The 26,417-nt window shown below is 45.3% G+C and overlaps 1 protein-coding gene across 1 annotated transcript in view; it reads left to right on the top strand.

Annotated features, from left to right (window-relative positions):
- Nucleotides 1-26,417, top strand: part of ahctf1 (AT hook containing transcription factor 1) — a 56,224-nt gene that overhangs the window by 8,433 nt on the left and 21,374 nt on the right. Inside the window, exons 5-25 of the mRNA XM_083759956.1 lie at nt 250-430; nt 1,908-2,115; nt 3,493-3,609; nt 4,275-4,359; nt 5,915-6,065; nt 6,951-7,083; nt 8,649-8,830; nt 10,430-10,491; nt 10,974-11,093; nt 11,260-11,350; nt 12,193-12,282; nt 12,980-13,120; nt 14,088-14,192; nt 15,304-15,400; nt 19,107-19,230; nt 20,275-20,331; nt 21,524-21,670; nt 22,392-22,582; nt 24,445-24,589; nt 25,667-25,798; nt 26,079-26,235. Coding sequence (XP_083616082.1) covers nt 250-430; nt 1,908-2,115; nt 3,493-3,609; nt 4,275-4,359; nt 5,915-6,065; nt 6,951-7,083; nt 8,649-8,830; nt 10,430-10,491; nt 10,974-11,093; nt 11,260-11,350; nt 12,193-12,282; nt 12,980-13,120; nt 14,088-14,192; nt 15,304-15,400; nt 19,107-19,230; nt 20,275-20,331; nt 21,524-21,670; nt 22,392-22,582; nt 24,445-24,589; nt 25,667-25,798; nt 26,079-26,235 — 2,716 coding nt within the window. The remainder of the gene's footprint in view (nt 1-249; nt 431-1,907; nt 2,116-3,492; nt 3,610-4,274; nt 4,360-5,914; nt 6,066-6,950; nt 7,084-8,648; nt 8,831-10,429; nt 10,492-10,973; nt 11,094-11,259; nt 11,351-12,192; nt 12,283-12,979; nt 13,121-14,087; nt 14,193-15,303; nt 15,401-19,106; nt 19,231-20,274; nt 20,332-21,523; nt 21,671-22,391; nt 22,583-24,444; nt 24,590-25,666; nt 25,799-26,078; nt 26,236-26,417) is intronic.

Below are 26,417 nucleotides of genomic sequence, written 5' to 3'. Positions count from 1 at the left end.
GTTGTTTTTAAGGATAGCACCATGCCACTTTATTTATTTATAGGTTTTGCGTGGTGTTGGTAACTCTTAACTTTTCCATATGAATTGCATGTCATCATACATACTGGGGCTCTTTTTTAATGTTTGTCCATGTTTTGTTTTTAACTTGTTTTATGTTGCACTGTCAATAACTGAGGGGAAACGATATTTCATGTTCTTTTTTATAGTACATAGGAAAATGACAAATAAAGTGATTCTGATTCCGTTCAGATTCTCTCCATCGAGCCGTTGGCTAGTTTCGGTGGCGTCAACGTCTCCACGCAGCACCTCCACCAGAGCCTCCGCTGGTTCTTTGGCATCGCCGCCGTGGTCACGGACCGAGGCAGCGTTCTGCTGGTCGACCTCTGTCTGGACGACGCCTCCTGCAGCCAGAGTGAACTGGAGGCTTCAGGTGAGGACTGGTGAATGAATGAATGAATGAAATATATATTTTCGTGTCATGCCACTTTGGCCCATCCCATATGGGATTATATGACACATTTCACAGAGCACACTGAATACAACTGACACTACAGTCCTTAAGAAACATAACAAGGCCATTTTACATCCTCATTGACCAGGCCTTTTCAAGGAATGAGGCAAATGAAAAGGTGTACTTTTGAAACAGGCGCTTCAGTCTCTCGAAGTCCTCCAACCATACACATTCATGGTTTGGGTCTATCTTATTAAAAAGTCTCTCCCTAATAGAATTGTAGAATGGACAATAAAAAACGAAATGCATTTCATTTTCGATTTCCTTTAGGTCACACAGACTTCATAGTCTATCCTCCTCCACCGTGCCTACATATCTACCTAGCCAGGAGGAGTGTGTGTGTGTTTTTTTTTTCCTGTACCGGGCCGAATATTCAAATCAGATCCCTAATATTTACCACATTTACATCATACAGTCCATGAAGCTAACATTGTATGTAGTTGATCCTCCTCAGATAGTGGAACAGAGCCAGCGGTATTCCTGTAATCATAGCAGGCGCTATCCAGACAATTTAAATTACTTCAGAATAAAGTTTCTTCGCCTAATTTGATTTGTAGTTAAAGGACCACTTTTCAATCTTCATATAATTGGTCCTCACTAATAATCATAATAAAATTTCCCCAAAAAGCTTAAAAAAAACCTTAAAAACAAATAAATAACACACACAAAAAAGAACTTAAAACAAAACTTAAATTAAAAATAAATCTAAAAAAAAGAAGAAAAGAAAACCTTAAAGTATTTAATTTATTCTAATTGTTATTGCAATTTACGAGCTGCGTTCGTTCGTTACTTGTTGTTCAACAGACCTGGAGGTGCTGCCAAAGACCCCAGCAGAGATCCCCAGGCTGAGGGTTAGGGTAACTGTGTTGTTGTTTAACAGACCTGGAGGTGCTGCCAAAGACCCCCAGCAGAGATCCCCAGGCTGAGGGTTAGGGTAACTGTGTTGTTGTTCAACAGACCTGGAGGTGCTGCCAAAGACCCCAGCAGAGATCCCCAGGCTGAGGGTTAGGGTTAGGGTAACTGTGTTGTTGTTCAACAGACCTGGAGGTGCTGCCGAAGACCCCAGCAGAGATCCCCAGGTTGAGGGTTAGGGTTAGGGTTAGGGTAGCCTCGGTACCAGGCTTTCATTTTTGTTGGTGCAAAAATTGAAAGCCTGGAGGAACGCATTGGCCGCTCTGGTCTAAAAGTGGGAGTGAACCCTTCCGGGTGGGCGTTGCTCCAAATGATGTGACGTAGCGCTGCACTAGGGGGGAGAGGAGGGGCCGGGGGTGACGGACAGATCGATGAGATCCAATCAGGGCGTGCGCAAATCTCAGCCGCGACCCGCCCCTCTAGACCAGAAACCTAACACGTTAGCTCAGGCTAGGGTTAGGGTAACTGTGTTGTTGTTCAACAGACCTGGAGGTGCTGCCAAAGACCCCAGCAGAGATCCCCAGGCTGAGGGAGCTGAGCAGCCGTCAGGGGAAACACCTCTGTCTCCAGCTGAACGGGCCGAGCGGCACCGCGGCCTCCTCTCTGCAGTACATCCCCAGAACCAACCAGCTGGCGGTGGGCTTCTCTGACGGATACCTGCAGCTCTGGAACATGAAGACCCTCAAGAGAGAGTGAGTCTGAACATTTAGTTTTTTTTATACATGGATACTAATGGCCATGCTGGCCCAGAAGCACCATTTTAACAGCTTGTAGATGTGCTGAATGATTTTCAGAATGTTACCCCCAGAATAGGGATGCTAGGGTTCAGAATGTTGAAGGAGGTAGGGCCCGCACAACATTCTTTTGGTAAAGAATTACTTTATTGAAATAATAGACAACGTTTCGATCTTGACAGATCTTCGTCAGGTTAAAAATGTTACCCCTGGAATAGGGATGCTAGGGTTCAGAATGTTACCCCCAGAATAGGGATGCTAGGGTTCATAATGTTACCCTCAGAATAGGGATGCTAGGGTTCAGAATGTTAACCCAGAATAGGGATGCTAGGGTTCAGAATGTTACCCCAGAATAGGGATGCTAGGGTTCAGAATGTTACCCCTGGAATAGGGATGCTAGGGTTCAGAATGTTACCCCAGAATAGGGATGCTAGGGTTCAGAATGTTACCCACAGAATAGGGATGCTAGGGTTCAGAATGTTACCCTCAGAATAGGGATGCTAGGGTTCATAATGTTACCCTCAGAATAGGGATGCTAGGGTTCATAATGTTACCCTCAGAATAGGGATGCTAGGGTTCAGAATGTTACCCCCAGAATAGTGATGCTAGGGTTCAGAATGTTACCCCCAGAATAGTGATGCTAGGGTTCAGAATGTTACCCTCAGAATAGGGATGCTAGGGTTCAGGATGTTAACCCAGAATAGGGATGCTAGGGTTCAGAATGTTACCCTCCGAATAGGGATGCTAGGGTTCAGAATGTTACCTCAGAATAGTGATGCTAGGGTTCATAATGTTACCCTCAGAATAGGGATGCTAGGGTTCAGAATGTTACCCTCAGAATAGGGATGCTAGGGTTAGGGTTAGACATGCCAGTCCATGTCTTCACCTATAATGGTTCTGTTGTTCCAGGTATCACTCCCAGCTGGAGGGAGGCAGGGTTCCGGTCCATGTCTTCACCTATAATGGTTCTGTTGTTCCAGGTATCACGCCCAGCTGGAGGGAGGCAGGGTTCCGGTCCATGTCTTCACCTATAATGGTTCTGTTGTTCCAGGTATCACGCCCAGCTGGAGGGAGGCAGGGTTCCGGTCCATGTCTTCACCTATAATGGTTCTGTTGTTCCAGGTATCACGCCCAGCTGGAGGGAGGCAGGGTTCCGGTCCATGCCTTCACCTATAATGGTTCTGTTGTTCCAGGTATCACGCCCAGCTGGAGGGAGGCAGGGTTCCGGTCCATGCCTTCACCTATAATGGTTCTGTTGTTCCAGGTATCACGCCCAGCTGGAGGGAGGCAGGGTTCCAGTCCATGTCTTCACCTATAATGGTTCTATCTTTCCAGGTATCACGCCCAGCTGGAGGGAGGCAGGGTTCCGGTCCATGCCTTCACCTTCCAGGAGCCAGAGAACGACCCCAGGAACTGTTGCTACCTCTGGGCTGTTCAGTCTGCTCAGGACCTGTGAGTCACTAAACGTACTGCGTGATGACGTGTTGAGGACCTGTGAGTCACTAAACGTACTGCGTGATGACGTGTTGAGGACCTGTGAGTCACTAAACGTACTGCGTGATGACGTGTTGAGGCCCACATCGATAAAAGCCAATAAAAATGAAGCTCACCCGTTTAATTCCCCATATGTGCGCATCCGGCCAACATAGCTGCTACTGATTACAGAAATAATGCATGCAAAGTATAAGCTTGTCGTACTGAGTTCAACGCAGTACTCCTGGTTAGTCGGATAACAAGTGGTACAGATTTCACTAAAGTATTGATAACATGCTTATTATGAACATGAGTGCCAAGCAAAAATGAACTAAAGTGGTTTTCAGTCTATAGTCGCGTTAGAATGAATCATACCTCCCGTTGTTGTCGATCGCCTCGGGGGTGTTTTGGCTACTGCAAATCGCTGGGCGTCCTGATTTAATGGTCTGAATACCTCCGGGGTGTTAACTACTAAAAGTACTGTTTTAATAAACATTGTTGCGTATGACCAATGGTGGAATAGAATAGTTGTATAATGACTACTAGTACTAATAATAGTTGTATAATGACTAGGCCTTTTGCTAAATAAACATTATTGAGAATGTGACTTTCCCTTTTTAAGTTTTGTCTTGTTTTCCCTCCAGGGAGGGAGACGTGTTGAGCCTTCACTTACTGCAGTTAGCGTTCAGTGAACGCAAGTGTCTGTCTTCCGGAAGGATCCTCTATGAGGTCAGTGGCACTCCCATCTATGGGACCTGTTTTATTTATATTTTTGTTGTTATCCCATTCTGGGCGGGAACCCCCTTTTGGGTGTTTTAAGCATTATGTTATACTTTAGCTAATAAAAAATAGCAGATCTACAAGCTCATAGCGCGGCACTCGGTGCCGCACTATGAGCTTCAGTGGGCCAATTACATATAATTTGGGGGTCCTTCACATGAAAATGTTTGAGCACCACTGACATAGAAACATGAAAACTGTCAGAAAACTGTCATGATTTAGAAGACATTTGTAGAATGGGCCTGAGGTCTAAATGGGTTTTAAACGTAAGAGGAGTTGTGTTCTTAACACAATAAAGACACCCTATCCAACGGATTGTATATGTTACCAATTAGATTCCATGGACAACTCCTGACACATTTGACCTCGCTATAGAGGGTATGCGCGTGACATCATCGTACCTGGAAGTTATGCGGGCAAAAAGTGGCAAAAAATTACTTTCTGGCCTTGCCAGCCCATTCATCCAAACAGAAAAGTCCTGTCTGATTGCATTAAATAATGTTAAACTCATCAACATTGCACCTGTACGAAAAGCTTGAATTATCCTCTTTCTATCTGCAAAGTTTTTGTTTCATAAAAATGAATCCACCATAGAAACGCTTGCATTTCATTATTTAAGTGTCAGAGTTTGGAAGTGCTTGTTTTCAAAAACACAAAATTTTGTTGCCTCCTGCATTATGTGACATTTAGAAACGGGTGGTACGCAGGACGGTTGAGTGATTTCCAATGAGCGCTTCCAAACTCCAACACTCCATCCATGCTGCTCAATGTTTTGCCACTCAGTCTAGATGAGGGGGGCGTGTCCTGATGGGAAATCATGCCTGTGCATACTCTCTATTGTCCTGTATTTTGTCCCTCCTGTCCGTCCCCTGTCCTCCAGGGCCTGGAGTATTGTTTTATTTTGTCCCTCCTGTCCGTCCCCTGTCCTCCAGGGTCTGGAGTATTGTTTTATTTTGTCCCTCCTGTCCGTCCCCTGTCCTCCAGGGTCTGGAGTATTGTTTTATTTTGTCCCTCCTGTCCGTCCCCTGTCCTCCAGGGTCTGGAGTATTGTTTTATTTTGTCCCTCCTGTCCGTCCCCTGTCCTCCAGGGTCTGGAGTATTGTTTTATTTTGTCCCTCCTGTCCGTCCCCTGTCCTCCAGGGTCTGGAGTATTGTTTTATTTTGTCCCTCCTGTCCGTCCCCTGTCCTCCAGGGTCTGGAGTATTGTTTTATTTTGTCCCTCCTGTCCGTCCCCTGTCCTCCAGGGTCTGGAGTATTGTTTTATTTTGTCCCTCCTGTCCGTCCCCTGTCCTCCAGGGCCTGGAGTATTGTTTTATTTTGTCCCTCCTGTCCGTCCCCTGTCCTCCAGGGCCTGGAGTATTGTTTTATTTTGTCCCTCCTGTCCGTCCCCTGTCCTCCAGGGTCTGGAGTATTGTTTTATTTTGTCCCTCCTGTCCGTCCCCTGTCCTCCAGGGTCTGGAGTATTGTTTTATTTTGTCCCTCCTGTCCGTCCCCTGTCCTCCAGGGTCTGGAGTATTGTGACGAGCGCTTCAGTCAGGATCTGAGCGGAACCTCCTTCCCCCTCAGGGTCCAGACCTCAAACAGCCGCCTGCTGAGCTGTCAGACCATCGAGAAGTTCCGACCGCACCCGGACCGAGACGACAGCATGAACGAAGGTCGGTCTGTGTGAGATGATATAATGTGTAGCGCCTAAATCCCTAGGTGCTGCTGACGGTTGAGGATGAAGTTTAGACGTGTGCTGAAAGAACTGAGGTCTGGAATGTTCGTTGAGTGGATATTAAATTATATTTATTTACCTTACAAAATACTATACTTTGAATGCAAATAACAGCAGGGCCAACAGTTCCACCAGAGTGTTCCAGAGCAACATTAGTGACTTCCTCCTGGGGGATCCCGAGGGGGGGGGGGAAGAGAGAGAGAGAAAGAGGTGTGGGCATGTCTTTAGTTTTTGAGTGGTGCAACCACTCCCTTAAGGAGCCGTGTGGCTGGCTGGGTCCGAGCACCAAAACAGCATGGTTGTTTTTCACCACCTGTGCGCAACCTAATAGGGCTGGGGCGATATGGGATTTTTATTACCGCGGTTATTGCACCCAGCCCTACAACCTAAACACAAATTCACTGTGTATATATGATGAATTCGGGTGTGCCAGTGCAGTACAGTAGAGGGTACAGTAGAGGGACACCCACACGGTAACTGTCATTTCTCTACGTTTTCGGACACGGGGGGCCCCCACACGGAGTTGCACCACTCACTTCACACGGGTGTGATTTTATTAATGATGTGCACTGGCCTACGCACCTGTTCATACACCATACAGTGCATCCGGAAAGTATTCACACCCCTTCACTTTTACCACATTTTGTTTTGTTACAGCCTCATTTCAAAATGGATTAAATTCGTTTTTTTCCTCATCAATCTACACACTACCCCATAATGATGAAGTTACATTTTTTTCTCAAATATTTACCCACCCAGCGGCCTCCCAGACACCAGCGTCTCCATGTAATGTGTGTGTGTGTGTGTGTGTGTGTCCGTCCAGCGGCCTCCCCAGACACCAGCGTCTCCATGTTCACGTGGCAGTGCCGGCCGTACGGCCAGGGGAACCCGTCCACCTACATCGGGGTGTTTGACATCAACCGCTGGTACCACGCCCAGATGCCCGACTCTCTCAGGTACCTGCAATTTTACTCATTAGTCTCTTGAATAGTTTTTAATTTAGTTTTAATCACATTTTAGTCACCTGGAATCTTTTAGTGTTAGTCGACTAAATGTCATGCGATTTTATCATCATTGTAACTCAAAAAGAGGCTCAATTTGCAGTGAAGTGCCGCATCGGCAAACAACATTGGTCCAAAATGTCCTCTCAGTACAGGGCTGTGTAGCATGGAATGGCCTTCCTCTGCGTATAAGGGATTGTGCTACATTTCCCTCTTTTAAATACAATCTGAAAAAATGGTTGCTTGAAAACCAAAGCTGCAACCATTTATGATTATTTTAGGTGTATTTAATTTTGATGCTGTGTTCCATATGTAATGTCATGTAAATGTGTAACAATTGCCCCTTGTGTCTTAAGGCAAATTATTAACTAAGGATCGTAGGGATATAGTTCAAATTATTTATATAGAGATGCTGCAAACGTGTACTGTCAAACGGTGTACCATCAAACCAAGCACTTGACAAAGTGTGTCTGTCCCTGTCGCTCTCCCTATAACATAAAAATCACACCAGTGTGAACCAAGTGGTGCAACTCCCATCTATTGGTTCTCTGTATCGTTCCAATTTGTATCATTCCAATTTCTTCTCTGTATCGTTTCAATTTCTTCTCTGTATCGTTTGCGTCCAGCAGGTGGCAGCCATGTCACATACTTCTTTCGTTCCATGCTCACACAGGGGTACACACACACACACACACACACACACACACACACACACACACACACACAAACAGGCACACGGACATTGTAAGCTGGATGTAGAAGTGGTTGCACCACTTCAAAATATACCCCTTAAAACAGAAAGCTTTTGGTTCGATCTCACCGGTATGTAGGTTGTTCAAACTCCAATGGCAGAAAACCACCGACCGGATTCCAGTCCAAACGCCGATCGCCCGACGGCGGCAGCAATTAAGCGGTTGCTTAATTCCCCGACGGTCCCGACAGTTCTGTTGCTAACGGCTGCAGATAGCGCCATCAAACTTCATACATTAATCCGACTGCTACCTGGTGCTCCTCTTCCCCCGTGTAGGCCTACACACTCATTCAGCTTTTTTCCCCCTGTTCCCCGTGTGTCACTTCCTCCCTATGTAACCTTGTGTGGGTGGCGACATCAGTCTGTGTCACCTGTCACTCATCACTGTCCGAGGCCCATTACCACTCTTGTGAATAGGAGAAAATACCATTTCACACACAGTCAGCATCACGCGTTATATTTCTTTTCATAAATAATAACATGCATAAGGAAAACAAAGTAGAAAAACATTACAATGTGATTCGTCACAAATGTAATCCACTGTTTGACTGTCTGTTTTTCCGTTTTGTGTTTCCTGTGAGGACTGCGGATGAAAATTTGCAACTGTGCTATATCCGGTGTATTTACGTCCATGTGACTTCCATTAATATGCATTGTCCTGTCCAAATAAACACATACAGTAAAAGTTAGTCGACTAAATCAAAATGTATTTTGGCGGGCCTTGATGTCGTAATGTCTCTCTCTCTCGCTCTCGCTCTCTCTCTCACAGGTCTGGTGAGTCTCTCCACAGCTGTCCGTACCTGGCTGTGTGGTCTCTGGACCCTGCAGTGGAAATGGTGTCACAGCGCCCTCTGCTGGACACACTGGTTCATGACCGCAGCCTCAGCAGGGGTCTGCCCTACACATGCCCCCCGCCCGAACAGTTCTTTAACCCCACCACTTACAACTTTGGTAAGTGTGTGTGTGCATAGATTAAAGGACCACTTCACCACTTTTCAACCTATCTTCATATAATAGGTCCTCACTAATAATCATGATGAAATGGCACGATTTATTGTCTCCACCAGGCCGAAGGCATGTGGGGAGAGTATGTTTTGCACTCCGTCCGTCCGTTTGTGTGTTTGTGTGTCCGTCCGTCCGTGTGTCCGTGAACAGCTAATCTCGGCCACCGTTAACCCGGTCGATGCCATATTTTGCACACACACTCCCTGGATGCCAACGATGAACCTCTGCCCCAAACTTTCCAGAACGGCCTGTTATAGCGCCACCAGGAGGCCGCTTTGTGCAAAACAAGTTTTTGCACAGTACACCTACAGATTTTGTCCAAACATCACGCAAATTGGTACACAGTCTCTCTAGAGCCATTCAACGAAACGGGTCTTTCAGATTTATCAGACTCCATCCTGATTGGTTAAGATTGGCTTCCAAAGTTCACAGGAGTGCTCAGTTTCAAACAAAATGCTGCAAATCATGAACACATCGCGTGATTTCCGTGAAATTGTGCACCCACATTCCCACTAGGCCGAGGACGAAATGCCACATGAACAATTTCAACTCAGCCTCAAGGTGGCGCTATAACTGGCCGAAAAGTGTTTTTACCTCTAACTGCACGGATCTGTGGATAACCTGGTGGAGACCTGTGCCCGGAAGGGCACTTTTTCTAGTTTCTACTCAGTCTGTGTCTCATAGGAGGGCTGTGGGCAGTTTAGAAACCGTCTTCCAGTGACATCATTAGGCAAATTATTTTTTAAACAAGATATTTTTACAAAAATGTTTAGATTGTCATCGTGAGAACGATGGCTTCCATTTTCGCATTGCAACTTTTCAGGACTAGAAAGCCTGCTGTTTCTTTTAGCTCGTATTACCCATCGATGATGTCACCTATGATACACAGAGTAGAAAAATATTGCGCAATTATTATTTGTTCATGATTATTAGTGAGGACCCATTATATGAAGATAGGATGTGAAGTAGTCCTTTAAAATAGGGCGCATTTTGCATCCCAAAACCCAGTTTATAGTTGAGGGACGCAATAAAACAATGACCTCTGCACCCACGGGATGCACTACTGTACTGTTTTTTGTTATTTTGCTAGCTTTAGTTATAATAATCATTTCTTCTGTTTTCTACATGAATATAACCACATTATAACCATATAAAATTAAATGGGAGTTAAATGTTGCAATTTGTAAAAATGGCAAAATAATATGACTCTTAATGTGGTTGAAGTGGGACTCATAAAATGTCCCTGGGACTAATTTCTAAAAGACCATCCCTGCATCCTGGGACTCATTACATTGACAACCTATTTACATCACTTGCGTGTGTGTGTGTGTGTGTGTGTGTGTGTGTGTGTGTGTGTGTGTGTGTGTGTGTGTGTGTGTGTGCGTGCGTGCACACAAATTACCGAAATTGAAATGATAAAGATGTGTTTGTAATATAGTAGACCACATTGAATTCCTTTCATTCACATTATGCATATTATGCTCCATTTCTCAGTTAAAATGTAATATGGTTTCTTTGTTTAAATGTAATCCTTGTGTATTCCAGATGCCTCCTGTTTGTTCAACTCTGGAATAGTTCACTTAACCTGCTCTGGTTACCAGAAAGAGGTCAGTCTCTAAACTAACCCGTTATAGTTAAACTAGGAACTACGTATTTTCAGTTGGGGGTCCGCGGCCAATTACATATCATTTTGGGGGTCATTGACATGAAAATGTTTGAGAACGATTGACAGAGGACCTCATGACCTTGTCACGGACCACAGTGTTGGTTGACGAAACATGGCTTTTTCAGAAAACTGTCAGGACTTAGAAGCCATGTTTTTATGGGCTAAATGGGTTAATTGTGTTGTAATTGGTGCTCCACAGCAAATGCATGTACGGTAGTTTGTCGTATGCAGTATATATATTTTTTTTTTCATACCTTCCTGACCTTGTACCAGAGTAATAATAATAATAACTAGGGATGTACCAGGGTATGCAGTGTACCAGGGTATGCACTATGCAGTGTATTTGTGTTTAAAAAAATAAAGCTGCTTTTTGATATTCAATGTTTATTTTCTGACTGTCATTTTCATTCCAATGTGTTTCAGACCCTCAGTTTCCTAAAGAAAGCAGCCCCGTGTTCCAGTGATGTCATCTCCTCTAGTTACTCTCTCTGCCTTCGCTCTGGCCTTCTGGGATCTCACCTGGCTGACACACCTTCCTCTCAGGTAAGCACGCACACACACACACACACACACACACACACACACACACCTTCCTCTCAGGTACGCATGCACACACACACACACACACACACACACACACACACACACAGCCATGCTCTCAGGTGCGCAAGTCTTTATACTTTTATACTAACTTTGTGTTCCCTGGCAGGAAGAGCAGTTGGACGCCATCTTGTCAACAGCCGTGGAAACCAGCTCTCTGGGACTCATTACTGGTTGTATCAAACAGTGGACCGCAGAAGGTTAGAAACACACACAGGCTATATAGACACACTTACAAGCTCAGGAAACACACATTTCTTTCTAAGCAACGGATTCGTCCGTTATCACTGTATTAAATATACCAAATCAACCGTTATCAGGACGTTGGAATATGGCTAATATGGCCATACTGGCATACAATTTACAATTTAGGCATTTAGCAGACGCTCTTAATCCAGAGCGATTTACATTAAGCAAGAACAAAAAGCATGGCAATACATCACATAAAAACATTTATCATGAAACATGCGAAAGCTAATAACGTAACAGTGGAATATCTATATAATGAAACTATACATATAAACTATACTATACTATGTACTATGACGTGCTATGACTACATACAATGCAATTATAGTGCTGTCTACATAACATGCTATAAGTCACTGTGCAGTCCGCACACTGTGACACGGTCTGCGGTCTGCGACATACTGTGCATCATGTCCATAAGTCGGTCTGCATGGTGCAGACCGGGTGAACACAGCCAAACACCACATGCAGGGTGGTGGTGCAGACATAGCCTGGTCAAGGACTCCCCCTGCTGGACGTGTCATTTACAACTCTATTGTTGGCGCATAGAAACTAGGGGCTACTAATATTTACTATTCTCTGCCTATCGGTACGTAACTCGGACGGCGCTGAGTCAGGTTTTACATAATTGTTTACATAATTATTAGAGGCCACACGTTTCCTGAATCTGACATTTGTGAATGAGACTTTGTAACTAATTTTAAGTAACATTATGAGCTGTAATCTTCATTTATATTATAATGGCATCTCAAACACTTCCCCAGATCAGTCTAATCTGTCTGTCTGTCTGTAGAACAACCAGGCTCGGCCATGAACCTTCGCTACATCCTGGAGTGGGCTTGGAATAAAGTTGTTTCTACCAAAGAGGAACTGGATGGAATCTGTAAGTTATCATCGCTCACAAAGCACTTTTTATGTATGAACAAAATCAATCATTTGACAGACATTTTATTTAAAATATATATTGGCTTAAAAAAGTTATGCTTTCATTGCAATATAATTATACAGATCCGCTATTAGGAAAGAACTACAGAATGCCTCAATCGATCAGACGGCATTAAACAAAGCGATGTAATAAATGTATAGCATTCTGTTCGCCATTGTGGAAATGTTTATGATTAATAATCATCATCTCTTGTTCTCGTCAGTGCAACTCAGTGTTGATTTTGTCGACTACCTGGCTTTTTGTCACTGACGAAAACTAATTTCGTCAACAGATAAAAACTAGACTAAAATGTTAGGAAGGGACTAGTGGACAAGAGATCCAGTATAAGTCATTTTACACTTTGTTGCATGCTGAAAATAGCCGATCTACAAGCTCACAAGTGCGACGCATTGTGTGCTTGTAGATCAGCTATTTTACTTGTAGATCGGCTATTTTACGTCATTACGACGGCCTGCCAAAATACATTCCTAAGACATTCCAGGTGACTAAAACGTGACTAAGACTAAATGAAAGCTATTCAAGAGACTAATGACAAACTAAAATCTAAATTTGTGTGTGTGTGTGTGTGTGTGTGTGTGTGTCTGTGTCTGTCTGTGTGTCTGTCTGTCTGTCTGTCTCTGTCTCTGTCTCTCAGGCGCTCCGCTGTTTGACAGCTCGTCCAACTTCACTGACCCCCAGACCCTACAGCTACTCCAGCACAGCCAGAGGCTGCTTGGAAACCTCAGCACTATCTTCCAATGTCTGCTTCAAGAAGCTCACGACCTCACACAGAGAGGTACGCTAACGCAACACACACACACACACACACAGAGGTACGCTAATGCAACACACACACCTCACAACCTCACACAGAGAGGTACACAAGTACAATGGTGTAAATGGGTTAACCAACGCTATGTGTTTTAATGTAATCTAATCATATTTACTACTGTGCAGGTCTCCTGGGTCTGTGTTTCATTAACGTATCTAATCATATTTACTACCGTGCAGGTCTCCTGGGTCTGTGTTTCATTAACGTATCTAATCATATTTACTACCGTGCAGGTCTGCTGGGTCTGTGTTTTATTAACGTATCTAATCATATTTACTACCGTGCAGGTCTGCTGGGTCTGTGTTTTATTAACGTATCTAATCATATTTACTACCGTGCAGGTCTCCTGGGTCTGTGTTTCATTAACGTATCTAATCATATTTACTACCGTGCAGGTCTGCTGGGTCTGTGTTTTATTAACGTATCTAATCATATTTACTACCGTGCAGGTCTCCTGGGTCTGTTTCATTAACGTATCTAATCATATTTACTACCGTGCAGGTCTCCTGGGTCTGTTTCATTAACGTATCTAATCATATTTACTACCGTGCAGGTCTCCTGGGTCTGTGTTTCATTAACGTATCTAATCATATTTACTACCGTGCAGGTCTCCTGGGTCTGTGTTTTATTAACGTATCTAATCATATTTACTACCGTGCAGGTCTGCTGGGTCTGTGTTTTATTAACGTATCTAATCATATTTACTACCGTGCAGGTCTGCTGGGTCTGTGTTTTATTAACGTATCTAATCATATTTACTACCGTGCAGGTCTGCTTGGTCTGTGTTTCATTAACGTATCTAATCATATTTACTACCGTGCAGGTCTGCTTGGTCTGTGTTTCATTAACGTATCTAATCATATTTACTACCGTGCAGGTCTGCTTGGTCTGTGTTTCATTAACGTATCTAATCATATTTACTACTGTGCAGGTCTGCTGGGTCTGATGAACAAGAACATGGTTTCCAGTTTGATCTCCCATTACGCCCAGGTGGTTCTGTGGTTCTGTCGGACCGGTCTCCTGCCTGAGGGCTCGGGTAAGAACATCTCTCTGTCTGTAAGAACATCTCTCTGTCTGTAAGAATATCTCTCTGTCTGTAAGAACATCTCTCTGTAAGAACATCTTCTCTCTGTCTGTAAGAACATCTCTCTGTCTGTAAGAACATCTCTCTGTCTGTAAGAACATCTTCTCTGTCTGTAAGAACATCTCTCTGTCTACCGCAAGGGGCATTTATTAAATAATGCATCCCACTGAGCAATAGCCGGCTATTAGACGTGCGTCTAAAAATGGGATAAACGGCTAAAAATGTAAGTTATTTTTAGACGTCTATTCTTAGATTAGACGTTGATTAGCCGTTGTTTAAACGTCTATATATAGACGTCTAATCATGCTGCTAATCAACGTCTAATGTCTAAAAAACTTTCATTTTTAGACGTTTTTTATCGCATTTTTAGACGGATATTAGACTTCTATTAGATCATAAAATGCTCAGTGGGATGTATTGCTTAGTACCATGTGCAGCTGTATCACTCTAATCAATTTACAGTCTGTAAGAACAATTCAAAATAGATCAAATACCACATTTAATGTAGGCATCAATAACTGCTACTTGCAACTTGTTTTACGTCCTTGTGTGTCACATCCCATACTTTCTCTTCCATTGTTACATTGGTATGATTTTGACATTTGATTTTGACATTAGCATAATTGGTTCATTACTATGATAGATTAGTTCTGTTTTTATTATAATATTATTATTATTATATTAGTACATCGGTAACTAGAAGATCATTTTATGCTGCCTTCAAAAACAGTCGTATATTGAAGACTGTATTGATCATTGTATTGATTGAACCAATATGGTGCTTCTCCACAAGGTGGCGATGTATTGATCATTGTATTGATTGAACCAATATGGTGCTTCTCCACAAGGTGGCGATGTATTGATCATTGTAATGATTGAACCAATATGGTGCTTCTCCACAAGGTGGCGATGTATTGATCATTGTATTGATCTTCTCCACAATGTGACGATGTATTGATCATTGTATTGATCTTCTCCACAAGGTGACGATGTATTGATCATTGTATTGATCTTCTCCACAAGGTGACGATGTATTGATCATTGTATTGATCTTCTCCACAAGGTGACGATGCGCTCCAGATCTCCAGACCGTTCTACAGCCACGCAGTCATCAGTAACGACTACAGCCTCCGCAGAGAAGAGCTCAGCAGACTGGCCAAGTGAGTCCATTTACCTCTAGGCCCTCCTAGTGAGTCCATTTACCTCTAGATCCTCTAAGAGGAGTGGTTTTACCTCTAGGTCCTCTAAGAGGAGCTCAGACTGGCCCATTGAGTCCATTTACCTCCAGGTCTTTAAGAGGAGCTCAGACTGGCCCAGTGAGTCCATTTACCTCCAGGTCTTTAAGAGGAGCTCAGACTGGCCCAGTGAGTCCATTTACCTCCAGGTCTTTAAGAGGAGCTCAGACTGGCCCAGTGAGTCCATTTACCTCTAGGTCCTCTAAGAGGAGCTCAGACTGGCCCATTGAGTCCATTTACCTCCAGGTCTTTAAGAGGAGCTCAGACTGGCCCAGTGAGTCCATTTACCTCCAGGTCTTTAAGAGGAGCTCAGACTGGCCCAGTGAGTCCATTTACCTCCAGGTCTTTAAGAGGAGCTCAGACTGGCCCAGTGAGTCCATTTACCTCCAGGTCCTCTAAGAGGAGCTCAGACTGGCCCAGTGAGTCCATTTACCTCCAGGTCCTCTAAAAGGAGCTCAGACTGGCCCAGTGAGTCCATTTACCTCCAGGTCCTCTAAGAGGAGCTCAGACTGGCCCAGTGAGTCCATTTACCTCCAGGTCCTCTAAGAGGAGCTCAGACTGGCCCAGTGAGTCCATTTACCTCTAGGTCCTCTAAGAGGAGCTCAGACTGGCCCAGTGAGTCCATTTACCTCCAGGTCCTCTAAGAGGAGCTCAGACTGGCCCAGTGAGTCCATTTACCTCTAGGTCCTCTAAGAGGAGCTCAGACTGGCCCAGTGAGTCCATTTACCTCCAGGTCCTCTAAGAGGAGCTCAGACTGGCCCAGTGAGTCCATTTACCTCCAGGTCCTCTAAGAGGAGCTCGGACTGGCCCAGTGAGTCCATTTACCTCCAGGTCCTCTAAGAGGAGCTCAGACTGGCCCAGTGAGTCCATTTACCTCTAGGTCCTCTAAGAGGAGCTCAGACTGGCCCAGTGAGTCCATTTACCTCTAGGTCCTCTAAGAGGTGCTCAGACTGGCCCAGTGAGTCCATTTACCTCTAGGTCCTCTAAGAGGAGCTCAGACTGGCCCAGTGAGTCCATTTACCTCTAGGTCCTCTAATAGGGGATTCACACTATGGTCCCGGGTGCGCACTCGGGACCACTTGGCAGATGTTGTGGTAGTGTGAATGATGCGTACCGTTCCCGGGAGCGGATCGCCCAACCGTCCCCGGGACCGCATGGGGGGCGGGTCTCTGGACCGTTGAAGTGTATTCAGATACGGATCGTTCCAATGTGAATGCATGCGTACCTAAAGAAGGAAGTGGACTGTTTTTTTTTAAAGAACGTGACTTAATCTCTAGTCGACGAGCCAAGCCTCAACAAAAAAAACACAGCCGCTGCACGACGCGTAACACCAGCGCATTTCTCAACGCCGCCCGTCTCCTGTTGAATCTGCGTATACGCGCAGCACCGCAGTACGCGCTGATCTTATTCTGCGGACTACACGTGGCTCTTGGGCTTTGCTCCACAGTTTCCAAAGTAAAACAAAATAATAATAATGCTGAAGTAGAATCCATAGCAAACTAATACACTGGAGCACAGAACTGACTGACACAGTGAATAGCAGGCAGGCTGACAGTGAAGTAGTATAACGGCAAAGAGGCAATGCAATGCAGTGTCTGGATTTATTTGAGACAATGTCGCAGAGTTGATGGTCAGTGTCCGTGCGCGCCAGCCATCAAACAAACCGCCGTCTGGAGGATTAAAGTGTGTTATGCAAGTGTACCCGGTGCGCTGTTGAATCTCGGGCAATGTGAATCATGGCCATCGGGGACCAGGCAACCGTATTCGGAAACTGTTCCAATGAAACGGATTCAGTCCGTCTCAGTGTGAATCCCCTATTAGAGGAGCTCAGACTGGCCCAGTGAGTCCATTTACCTCCAGGTCCTCTAAGAGGAGCTCAGACTGGCCCAGTGAGTCCATTTACCTCTAGATCATCTAAGAGGAGCTCAGACTGGCCCAGTGAGTCCATTTACCTCCAGGTCCTCTAAGAGGAGTGGTTTTACCTCCAGGTCCTCCTAGAGGAGCTCAGACTGGCCCAGTGAGTCCATTTACCTCTAGATCATCTAAGAGGAGCTCAGACTGGCCCAGTGAGATTCTTCCATCATTCCAAAAACATGTGGTTTTACATCTAGGTCTTAGGTCTTGTTTTTGTGATAGTAAAATCGGAAGCTTAAAGGGCCTTGCAAACGTGAAGCGAGGAATGCAGGCATTGTTGCCTGGATCAACACAGGTCTCCTCCAGGTCTGCTCAAGAGGGGCGTGAGACGCGCGACAACACTTGCGCAAGCGTAATAAAAGCTAAACAGAATCCGTTATGTGTGCACGTAACGAGCACGCGCACAACAAATTCACGGGACTGCGCTCACATAAATACGCTTGCGTTGTCGCACCGCAGGTCTCATTGAAAATGAACTATGGGTGCGTTTTATCGCTCCCCGTTTGCAAGGCCCTTATGTCCCCACTAGGGGGAGGTGGTGTTCAGAATGCCTGATGATCGATGGTCTGGTTCTGTTGTCCACTATTTATTTTAAATTAATTTTACTTGTTTATAAAGCTCTCAATGGTCTCTCACCTTCCTACCTACATGACTGCCTGCCTAAATATGTCCCAAACCGCCCCCTAAGGTCTTCCACTGCTGGCCTGCTCGCTTTGCCTAAATAAATGGCAACTAAGGTGCTATTTACACGAGGATGGTGTTCATATAAAACGTCAAAATAAAGTATCGTTTGCTGCTGTCATTTAGACGAGAACCGTGTTCTCAGGAGGTGAAAACGCAACGAAGTGAAACCACCTCCCAGAGGGGAAATCATTCAGAACGCCGTTTCCTATGGTCTCCATATAAACAGGCAAAACGGTGAATCCGCAAAACTTATGACATCATGGCTCACGTTGGCTCACAGCGCATATGTTTATTACATTGATGCAGAGCCATATCATTATGATATAATGGAGTTCCTGAACAAGCCTCCCTCCTCGCCTACAAAGTGCTGCTCATCAGCGATGTTGAATGTAAAACCATGATGTAAATAAAAAGCCTTGTGATAGACGGCAGCCGCGGCAGCAGCGTTTATGTAGCCTTATGTATTATAAAATATATACCATCCCGTGGCGCGCCCAGAGCCGTGTTGCGCAGGCTTGCGTGAAGGTTTCTTCTTCTTGTACGTGGGTGACCTGTCTATTTGGCAGCCCGTTATCGCCACCTAGCGACAGTATAGCATAATAGCACATCATATCATAACGTGTGCGTTCTCGTGTAAAGGGTAAGAAAAAATGAGAACGCAACGGGACTTTGACGTGTTATATGGAGATGGTCGCCGTCTAAAAGAGGCCTAAGACATACGGGGAAGCAGCTTTTTGCTTCTACGGGCCGTCGGCATGGAACAAACTCCCACTGTACCTTCGTCAGGCAGCCTCCGTAGACATTTTTAAAGCACAGCTCAAGACCCACTTCTACAACATTGCTTTTAATTGATCTTTTATTTTTTGTTATTCATGTCCTCACTGTATTGCATTACTGCTTGTTTTTTTTTTATGTTTATGCCTTGCTTTTCTTTTCTTTTTTCTCCATTGCTCTGTAAAGCACTTTGAGCTGCATTTCATGTCATGAAAGGTGCTATAATTTTTTATTTTATTATTATTATTATTATTACTAGGGGGAGGTGGTGTCCAGACTGCCTGATGATCGATGGTCTGGTGGGGGAATGTGGAGACCATCTGGTGGAGCTGTGGAAGAGAGACGAAGAAGGAACAGGACGATATCCTCCTCCGACCTTACACGTGAGCCTCTCGTATTTATAATGGATTATTATTCAACCCTATTTTAACATGAATGATGGGTGACATTTATAATTACTTGCGCAAGCAGAGCGCACAAGTAATAGTTTTCGTCCAAGTGCTTCGATGCGTATGTCGCCGTTTGATGTGTATGCGCCGTGCCAGCGTGTGACGTAATGACTACTTGTGCTTGATATGGCAGTGGTGTCAGATTACATACCTGTATACATAGGGGCCATTACCTTTAATCCTCCCGACACTAAAACATATTGTCATTATGTCACCATCGAAAACCAATTACACTCTGGCATTGGGTCCTTTAATCCACATCTTTATTACGTCATCATTGAGAGCTAGTTGTACCAGTTATACCCTGATGTCATATGCTGCTAGGATACATACGCATCAAACGGGGCATACGCAAAGTAACCACAGTATACCGCTAATCAACTTACAAGTTACATATACATATACATAGAGGCATTTCCTTTAATGCACCCGACACTGATCGACATATACGTCACCATCGAAAGCCGGTGACATAGCGGTCAACAGTACTTGCGCACTCTGCTTGCGCACTAGTAGGCCATTTATGGCCTACTAGTGTGCAACAAGCAAGTATGCACTTGACAGTGCAGTTCTAGTTATACATACATTTAATAATGAATTAATACAATATAATAATTTATATGTATAGCTTTTGCAATAGAGCCTCTCATATTTATAATGGATTATAATTCAACCCTATTTTAACATGATATGATGTGTGACATTTATAATGGGTCATTATTAGTAATCTTTTATTTAAGCTAATTAGATGTTTGGTTACTTCTACCTGATATGATGTCTTTAATGTGCTCCTCTGTGACTATCAGGCTCTGACGGACATTTACCTGATATGATGTCTTTAATGTGTTCCTCAGTGACCATCAGGCTCTGTTGGACATTTACCTGATATGATGTCTTTAATGTGTTCCTCTGTGACTATCAGGCTCTGACGGACATTTACCTGATATGATGTCTTTAATGTGTTCCTCTGACCATCAGGCTCTGTTGGACATTTACCTGCTGGAGAATATCCCCGAAGACACAAAACATGCCATCGTATCCTTACTGTAAAGATACTAGTCGATGACGACGTAATGATGACGTCATAACGTTACCGTAACGATACTAGTCGATGACGACACCAGTTTAACAATTACAACAAGCTTTAAACATGACGTCACCAGTTAATCCAGTTGCGCCGCCATCTTTATTGTAGTTCGGACTGTCGATTGTCGATTCGGATTGTTACCGTTGTGTCTCTCCAACACAGATTCTTAAGCTTAAACTAACCTGCTACAGTATGTTTAAACTAACCTGTATTTATTGTGTGTTTAAGAATTTAAATCCAGTTCTTAAAGGCAGACTAATTTAGACCTGAATCCTATCATTATTTGTGAAGACGATGCAAAAACCTGTCTTGTGTCAGTCTTATATGCCTGTGTTTAATGGCCGCTCCAATGCATTTCCAATGGAAGCCCATATGGTTTGACCAAACATTTAGTTTGATGGAGGGGAAGAACACATCCATCAATCAAAGCTGTGTTCAGACACAAGGCAAGTGTCTTGAATGCAGGCCAGTAAGGGCATATGGGGCGACTGTGGCTCAGGAGGTAAAGCAGGTCGTCCAATGATCCATGGGTCGGCGGTTCGAATCCCGGCTCCTCCTCTTGTCTACATGTCGAAGTGTCCTTGGGCAAGACACTGAACCCCAGATTGCTCCTGATGTGCTGGTTGGTACCTTGCATGGCTTCCGCCGCAATCGGTGTATGAATGTAATGCACAATCTATGTAAAGCGCCTTGGATAAAGGCGCTATATAAATGCACCATTTACCATTATATGTCGACCCCGCCCGCTCACCTCCGCTCCACCCCCTCCTGGTGCTGCGGCCATCTTGGATCCTAAAAGACAATATAAACAAATGGGAGAGGGGTGGGGGCCGAGAAAGGCCCTTATTATTAACCCATTTTGAGCGGGAACCCCTTTTGGTGTTAGTATCATGTTATGATTTAGCTATTGAAAAATAGCAGAACTACAAGCTCATAGCGCGCCACCGAGTGGCGCGCTATGAGCTTGTAGGTCTGCTATTTTTTTTTTATCGAAGTACGACTGACATAGAAACATAGCTTTTTCAGAAAACTGTCAGGATGTAGAAGACATTTATAGAATCTGATCTCGGGTCAGAATGGGTTAAAAACCACCATCCAGGATGTCTATTGGTCAGTATGAGCCTTAACCAGAGGCCGTAGGTCATCTACCTGCTGCTGGACATCATGTACTCGTTCTCCAGTAAGGGCGGGGCGTCGGTGGAGTCCTTCCCCACCGCCTTCGCCATCCCTGTTGGACTCGTGAAACTGGTCCAGGGTCTGTGGTTACTGGACCACCATGACCACCAGGTACACACACACACACACACACACACACACACACAGGCGTGCACATCTTGACTCTGTTCACTGCACTGTTGTTTTTGGCAGCACATTTTGAGTTTAGTTTTAGTCCTAGGCCGTTTTCACACCCAAGGTTCGCTTAGAAGGTCCGGACCAAGGACCAAATAATTGCATTTAGATTTTGGTCCGTTTGGTGTTCACACGGGACTTTGTAAAGCGTACCAAATATGTAAACAAATGACACGTGGACATGTTAAGCGAACCAAATAGTGAAAAAAAGAAAAGAGGTCGCATCGCAGGCTTCGTCATAACTTTGCGTGGTGGCGGCGGCGCATGCTTAAAATAAACAGATCTACAAGCGTACATTGTGTACCATACCGTACATACCATCCCGTGTCGATAACTTGTACATCTGTTATTTTTGCGCATGTGAACCTCGTACTCTGCCATTAAATGTGCGCTGCGCCTCGACATATATGCGTCTACTAATGAAATCAGACAGCTAGACAGCTGTCATATCAATAGTGATCCCCGTAAAAAAGACATGGTTTTAGAACTAATTATTAATGCAGCCTCACAACTGCCGACGGCAATTTTAGCTATCGTCCTGTATTTGGTCCTCTATAAAGTCTGAATAGACCTCATGTCTATCCTCTTCCTCCTGACCCAGAGTGACTCTGTTCACTGATCCCAGGTCAGTAACGTCTGTTCTCTCCCTCCTGTCCAGAGTGCGGTGGAGCTGCTGCTACACCCCACCACGTCCCAGGGTCAGTTCTCGTGGCAGCCGGACCGTGTCCTGCAGGCGCTGATGATCCAGGGTCAGCACGCCGCCGCGCTACGATACTACCACATCAGCAAACCTCCACTGGCCTCCACGCCCCGCGCCAAGCTCTGTCTGTCTGTACTGCTGCACAACAGGTGAGTCTGTCCGTACTGCTGTCTGTACTGCTGCACAACAGGTGAGACTCTGTCTGTACTGCTGTCTGTACTGCTGCACAACAGGTGAGACTGTCTGTACTGCTGTCTGTACTGCTGCACAACAGGTGAGACTGTCTGTACTGCTGTCTGTACTGCTGCACAACATGTGAGACTGTACTGCTGCACAACAGGTGAGATTAGTGTCTGTACTGCTGTCTGTACTGCACAACAGGTGAGATTAGGGAGTTTGTGCTGTTTGTTGTCCCTGGCATTACTAGACTACTGTGGTTCCAAAATCCAATGTTGGTTATGTCGGTGAAGGCAAAAGAGTGAGCTTAGCTAAAATGGTTTCTTCCGCGGATTTGGGTTCTTGGAAACGCCCCCCAGCCACTGCATTAGTTTTACTGAGGTTAGGTTTAGGTATAGTTTACTGAGGTTAAGGTTAGGTTTAGGTATCGTTTTACTGAGGTTAGGGTTAGGTTTAGGTATAGTTTTACTGAGGTTAAGGTTAGGGTTAGGTTTAGGTATCGTTTTACTGAGGTTAGGGTTAGGGTTGGGTTTAGGTATAGTTTTACTGAGGTTAAGGTTAGGGTTAGGTTTAGGTATTGTTTTACTGAGGTTAAGGTTAGGTTTAGGTTTAGGTGTAGGCTGTCAATCACAGTGACTGGCCAGTCACAGTGCACCATTTACTCAAACCCGAGGCAGAAACCATATTAGCGTGAGTTTACAACCAGAACCAAGAAGCCCCGGCCAGCCCACAGCCTAAAAGGCACTGCCACCTACAGTTGACGACCACAAAATAAATTTCTTCCAATTAAATGCAGGGCTCGAAATAGCGACCATTTTTGTCGCAAATGCGCCTGAATTTTAATCTTTGCGACCTAAAAATATATTTGGGAGCACCAGTGCCACTACAAATAATTACTGTGGTGCGCCTGGCTACAACGATCTGAGCCGCTCTCTGACATCCACTGTACTGCTCCTGTCTGCTAGCTGCACTAGCACTTGATGCTAACAAACCAACGTGTGGAGTGTGTAGTTAACTACTCTTTGACACAACGGTACGGGACAACGTTGAGCGCTGCATCGCTCACATTCCAGAGCGCCTCAGCTCGCAACTTCACCATGTGTCAGAAAGTACATTATTTCAAGCGTTCAGATTCAGAAAAGACCGGAGCCTCTAGCTCCGGAGGCGGACCGGCTCAGCTGTGTGTGTGTGCATGCGTGTGTGCGCGCACAGCCGCACACGCATGCAAGAGAGAGAGGGAATGAGAGAGAGAGGGGAAGGGAGAGAGAATAGCAGACTTGTAAGTGTTTCTACATAGCAGCAGTATTGATACTTTTTTTTTTTTTTTTTTTACAGAGTAATTTATCCACCACTGATTAGAAGTGAGTAGGCATAGCTATAAATATAATGTTTTACATCGAAATTATTTAATATTAGAAATTCTAATATATGATCTAAATAGGCTATGAAGGTGAAAAACACAAAACAAAGAAAAAGAAAACAGGTGATGTGACTGGCCGGAATCAGTGTAGACTAGAGGGTTTGATGCCTCTGTCTCTTTGAAGAGATGGATGGATGAGGGACAGACACTACATTTTAAATTCTGGCATGCATTTTTATACTTTGGTCATTTCATGTTATTTGTAAACCACACATTATATTATTGTTTTTATGAATGTAAAAAATCGATTACATATTGGTGCTCCTTCATTTTGAAATTGGTAGCACAAGCGCTACCAAGTAAAAAAGTTAATTTCGAGCCCTGAAATTAGTCCATGTAAATTTAACAGGGTGACTGGTAGAGGTAGAGGTGTGATCTTTACTCTCTCTCTCCCCCCTCCCCCCCCCCCCCCAGGTGTCTGGTGGAGGCGTGGTCTTTACTCCGACAGCATTCCAGTCTCCTCAACATGGAGGAACTGATGGGGTTTCTCTATGAGAGCTGCCAGGAGCTGGGCCTCATCAAGGAACTCCTCAAACTGCCCTTGGGTTCCAATGAACAGGTAGGATCATAATTATGAAGGCAATAATGGCACTTATGATGTGTAGATTGTACGTTGAGTTGTAAACGTAAAACATGATCGGCATGGATAATATCACGTTGAATGTTAAACAGGACAACATGACATCAGTGTTCGAAGCACTGCTTTCAAACTCGCCGGTGATTATCAGGCCTGGACTGACGTTATGGGCAGTGGGCCTGACGTTATGGGCAGTGGGACTGACGTTATGGGCAGTGGGCCTGACGTTATGGGCAGTGGGACTGACGTTATGGGCAGTGGGCCTGACGTTATGGGCAGTGGGACTGACGTTATGGGCAGTGGGCCTGACGTTATGGGCAGTGGGACTGACGTTATGGGCAGTGGGCCTGACGTTATGGGCAGTGGGCCTGACGTTATGGGCAGTGGGCCTGACGTTATGGGCAGTGGGACTGACGTTATGGGCAGTGGGCCTGACGTTATGGGCAGTGGGCCTGACGTTATGGGCAGTGGGCCTGACGTTATGGGCAGTGGGCCTGACGTTATGGGCAGTGAGACTGACGTGGGCAGTGGGCCTGACGTTATGGGCAGTGGGCCTGACGTTATGGGCAGTGGGCCTGACGTTATGGGCAGTGGGACTGACGTTATGGGCAGTGGGCCTGACGTTATGGGCAGTGAGACTGACGTTATGGGCAGTGAGACTGACGTTATGGGCAGTGGGACTGACGTTATGGGCAGTGGGCCTGACGTTATGGGCAGTGGGCCTGACGTTATGGGCAGTGGGCAGTGGGCCTGACGTTATGGGCAGTGGGCCTGACGTTATGGGCAGTGAGACTGACGTTATGGGCAGTGGGCCTGACGTTGTGGGCAGTGGGCCTGACGTTGTGGGCAGTGGGCCTGACGTTATGGGCAGTGGGCCTGACGTTATGGGCAGTGGGCCTGACGTTATGGGCAGTGGGCCGCCCAAAAAATGGGCCATTGCTTTAATATGTTTATGTGTGTGTGGTAGGAGTGCTTAGAGAGGTACCTGCAGGGGACAGGGGGTCTCCACAACAGGGAGGTGTTGATGGTCCACTGTGTGTGTGTGTGTGTGTGTGGTAGGAGTGCTTAGAGAGGTACCTCCAGGGGACAGGGGGTCTCCACAACAGGGAGGTGTTGATGGTCCACTACCTGCAACAGGCCAACTACATCCCTGCTCTACGACTCAACAACACCCTGAAGATGAACCTGGTGGTATGTCTCTCTCACACACAGTCACACACACAGTCTCTCTCTCACACACACACACACACACACACAGTCACACACACACAGTCTCTCACACACACACACACACACACAGTCTCACACACACACACACACACACACACACACACACACACACAGTCACACACACACACAATGTACTGTACGTCTTTCCCCCAAGTTTGAATAGTGAAACTGTGTGAAAGTAAAACTGTAGTGTAATTCCTGAAGATGACCTTGACGTTCCCTCTCCCCCCACCCCCCCCAGAATGAGAGAGACCCCAAGCTGAAGGAGCGCTCCAACACCAGGAACGCCATCATGGAGCAATACGGCAAAGTTCTGCCCAGAGTCCAGAGGAAGCTGGCCATGGAGCGGAGCAGACCGTACCAGCACCCCTCCACCTGGTCCACCATCCACAGAGAAGGTAGATAACTGTACCAGCACCACAGAGAAGGTAGATCACTGTACCAGCACCACAGAGAAGGTAGATAACTGTACCAGCACCACAGAGAAGGTAGATAACTGTACCAGCACCACAGAGAAGGTAGATAACTGTACCAGCACCACAGAGAAGGTAGATCACTGTACCAGCACCACAGAGAAGGT

This window comes from Protomyctophum parallelum (genome assembly GCF_964188405.1).
Source record: "Protomyctophum parallelum genome assembly, chromosome: 2".
NCBI lineage: Eukaryota > Metazoa > Chordata > Actinopteri > Myctophiformes > Myctophidae > Protomyctophum > Protomyctophum parallelum.
The sequence above is the reverse complement of the archived record's forward strand: the minus strand, read 5'-3'. Positions and strand labels throughout refer to the sequence as shown.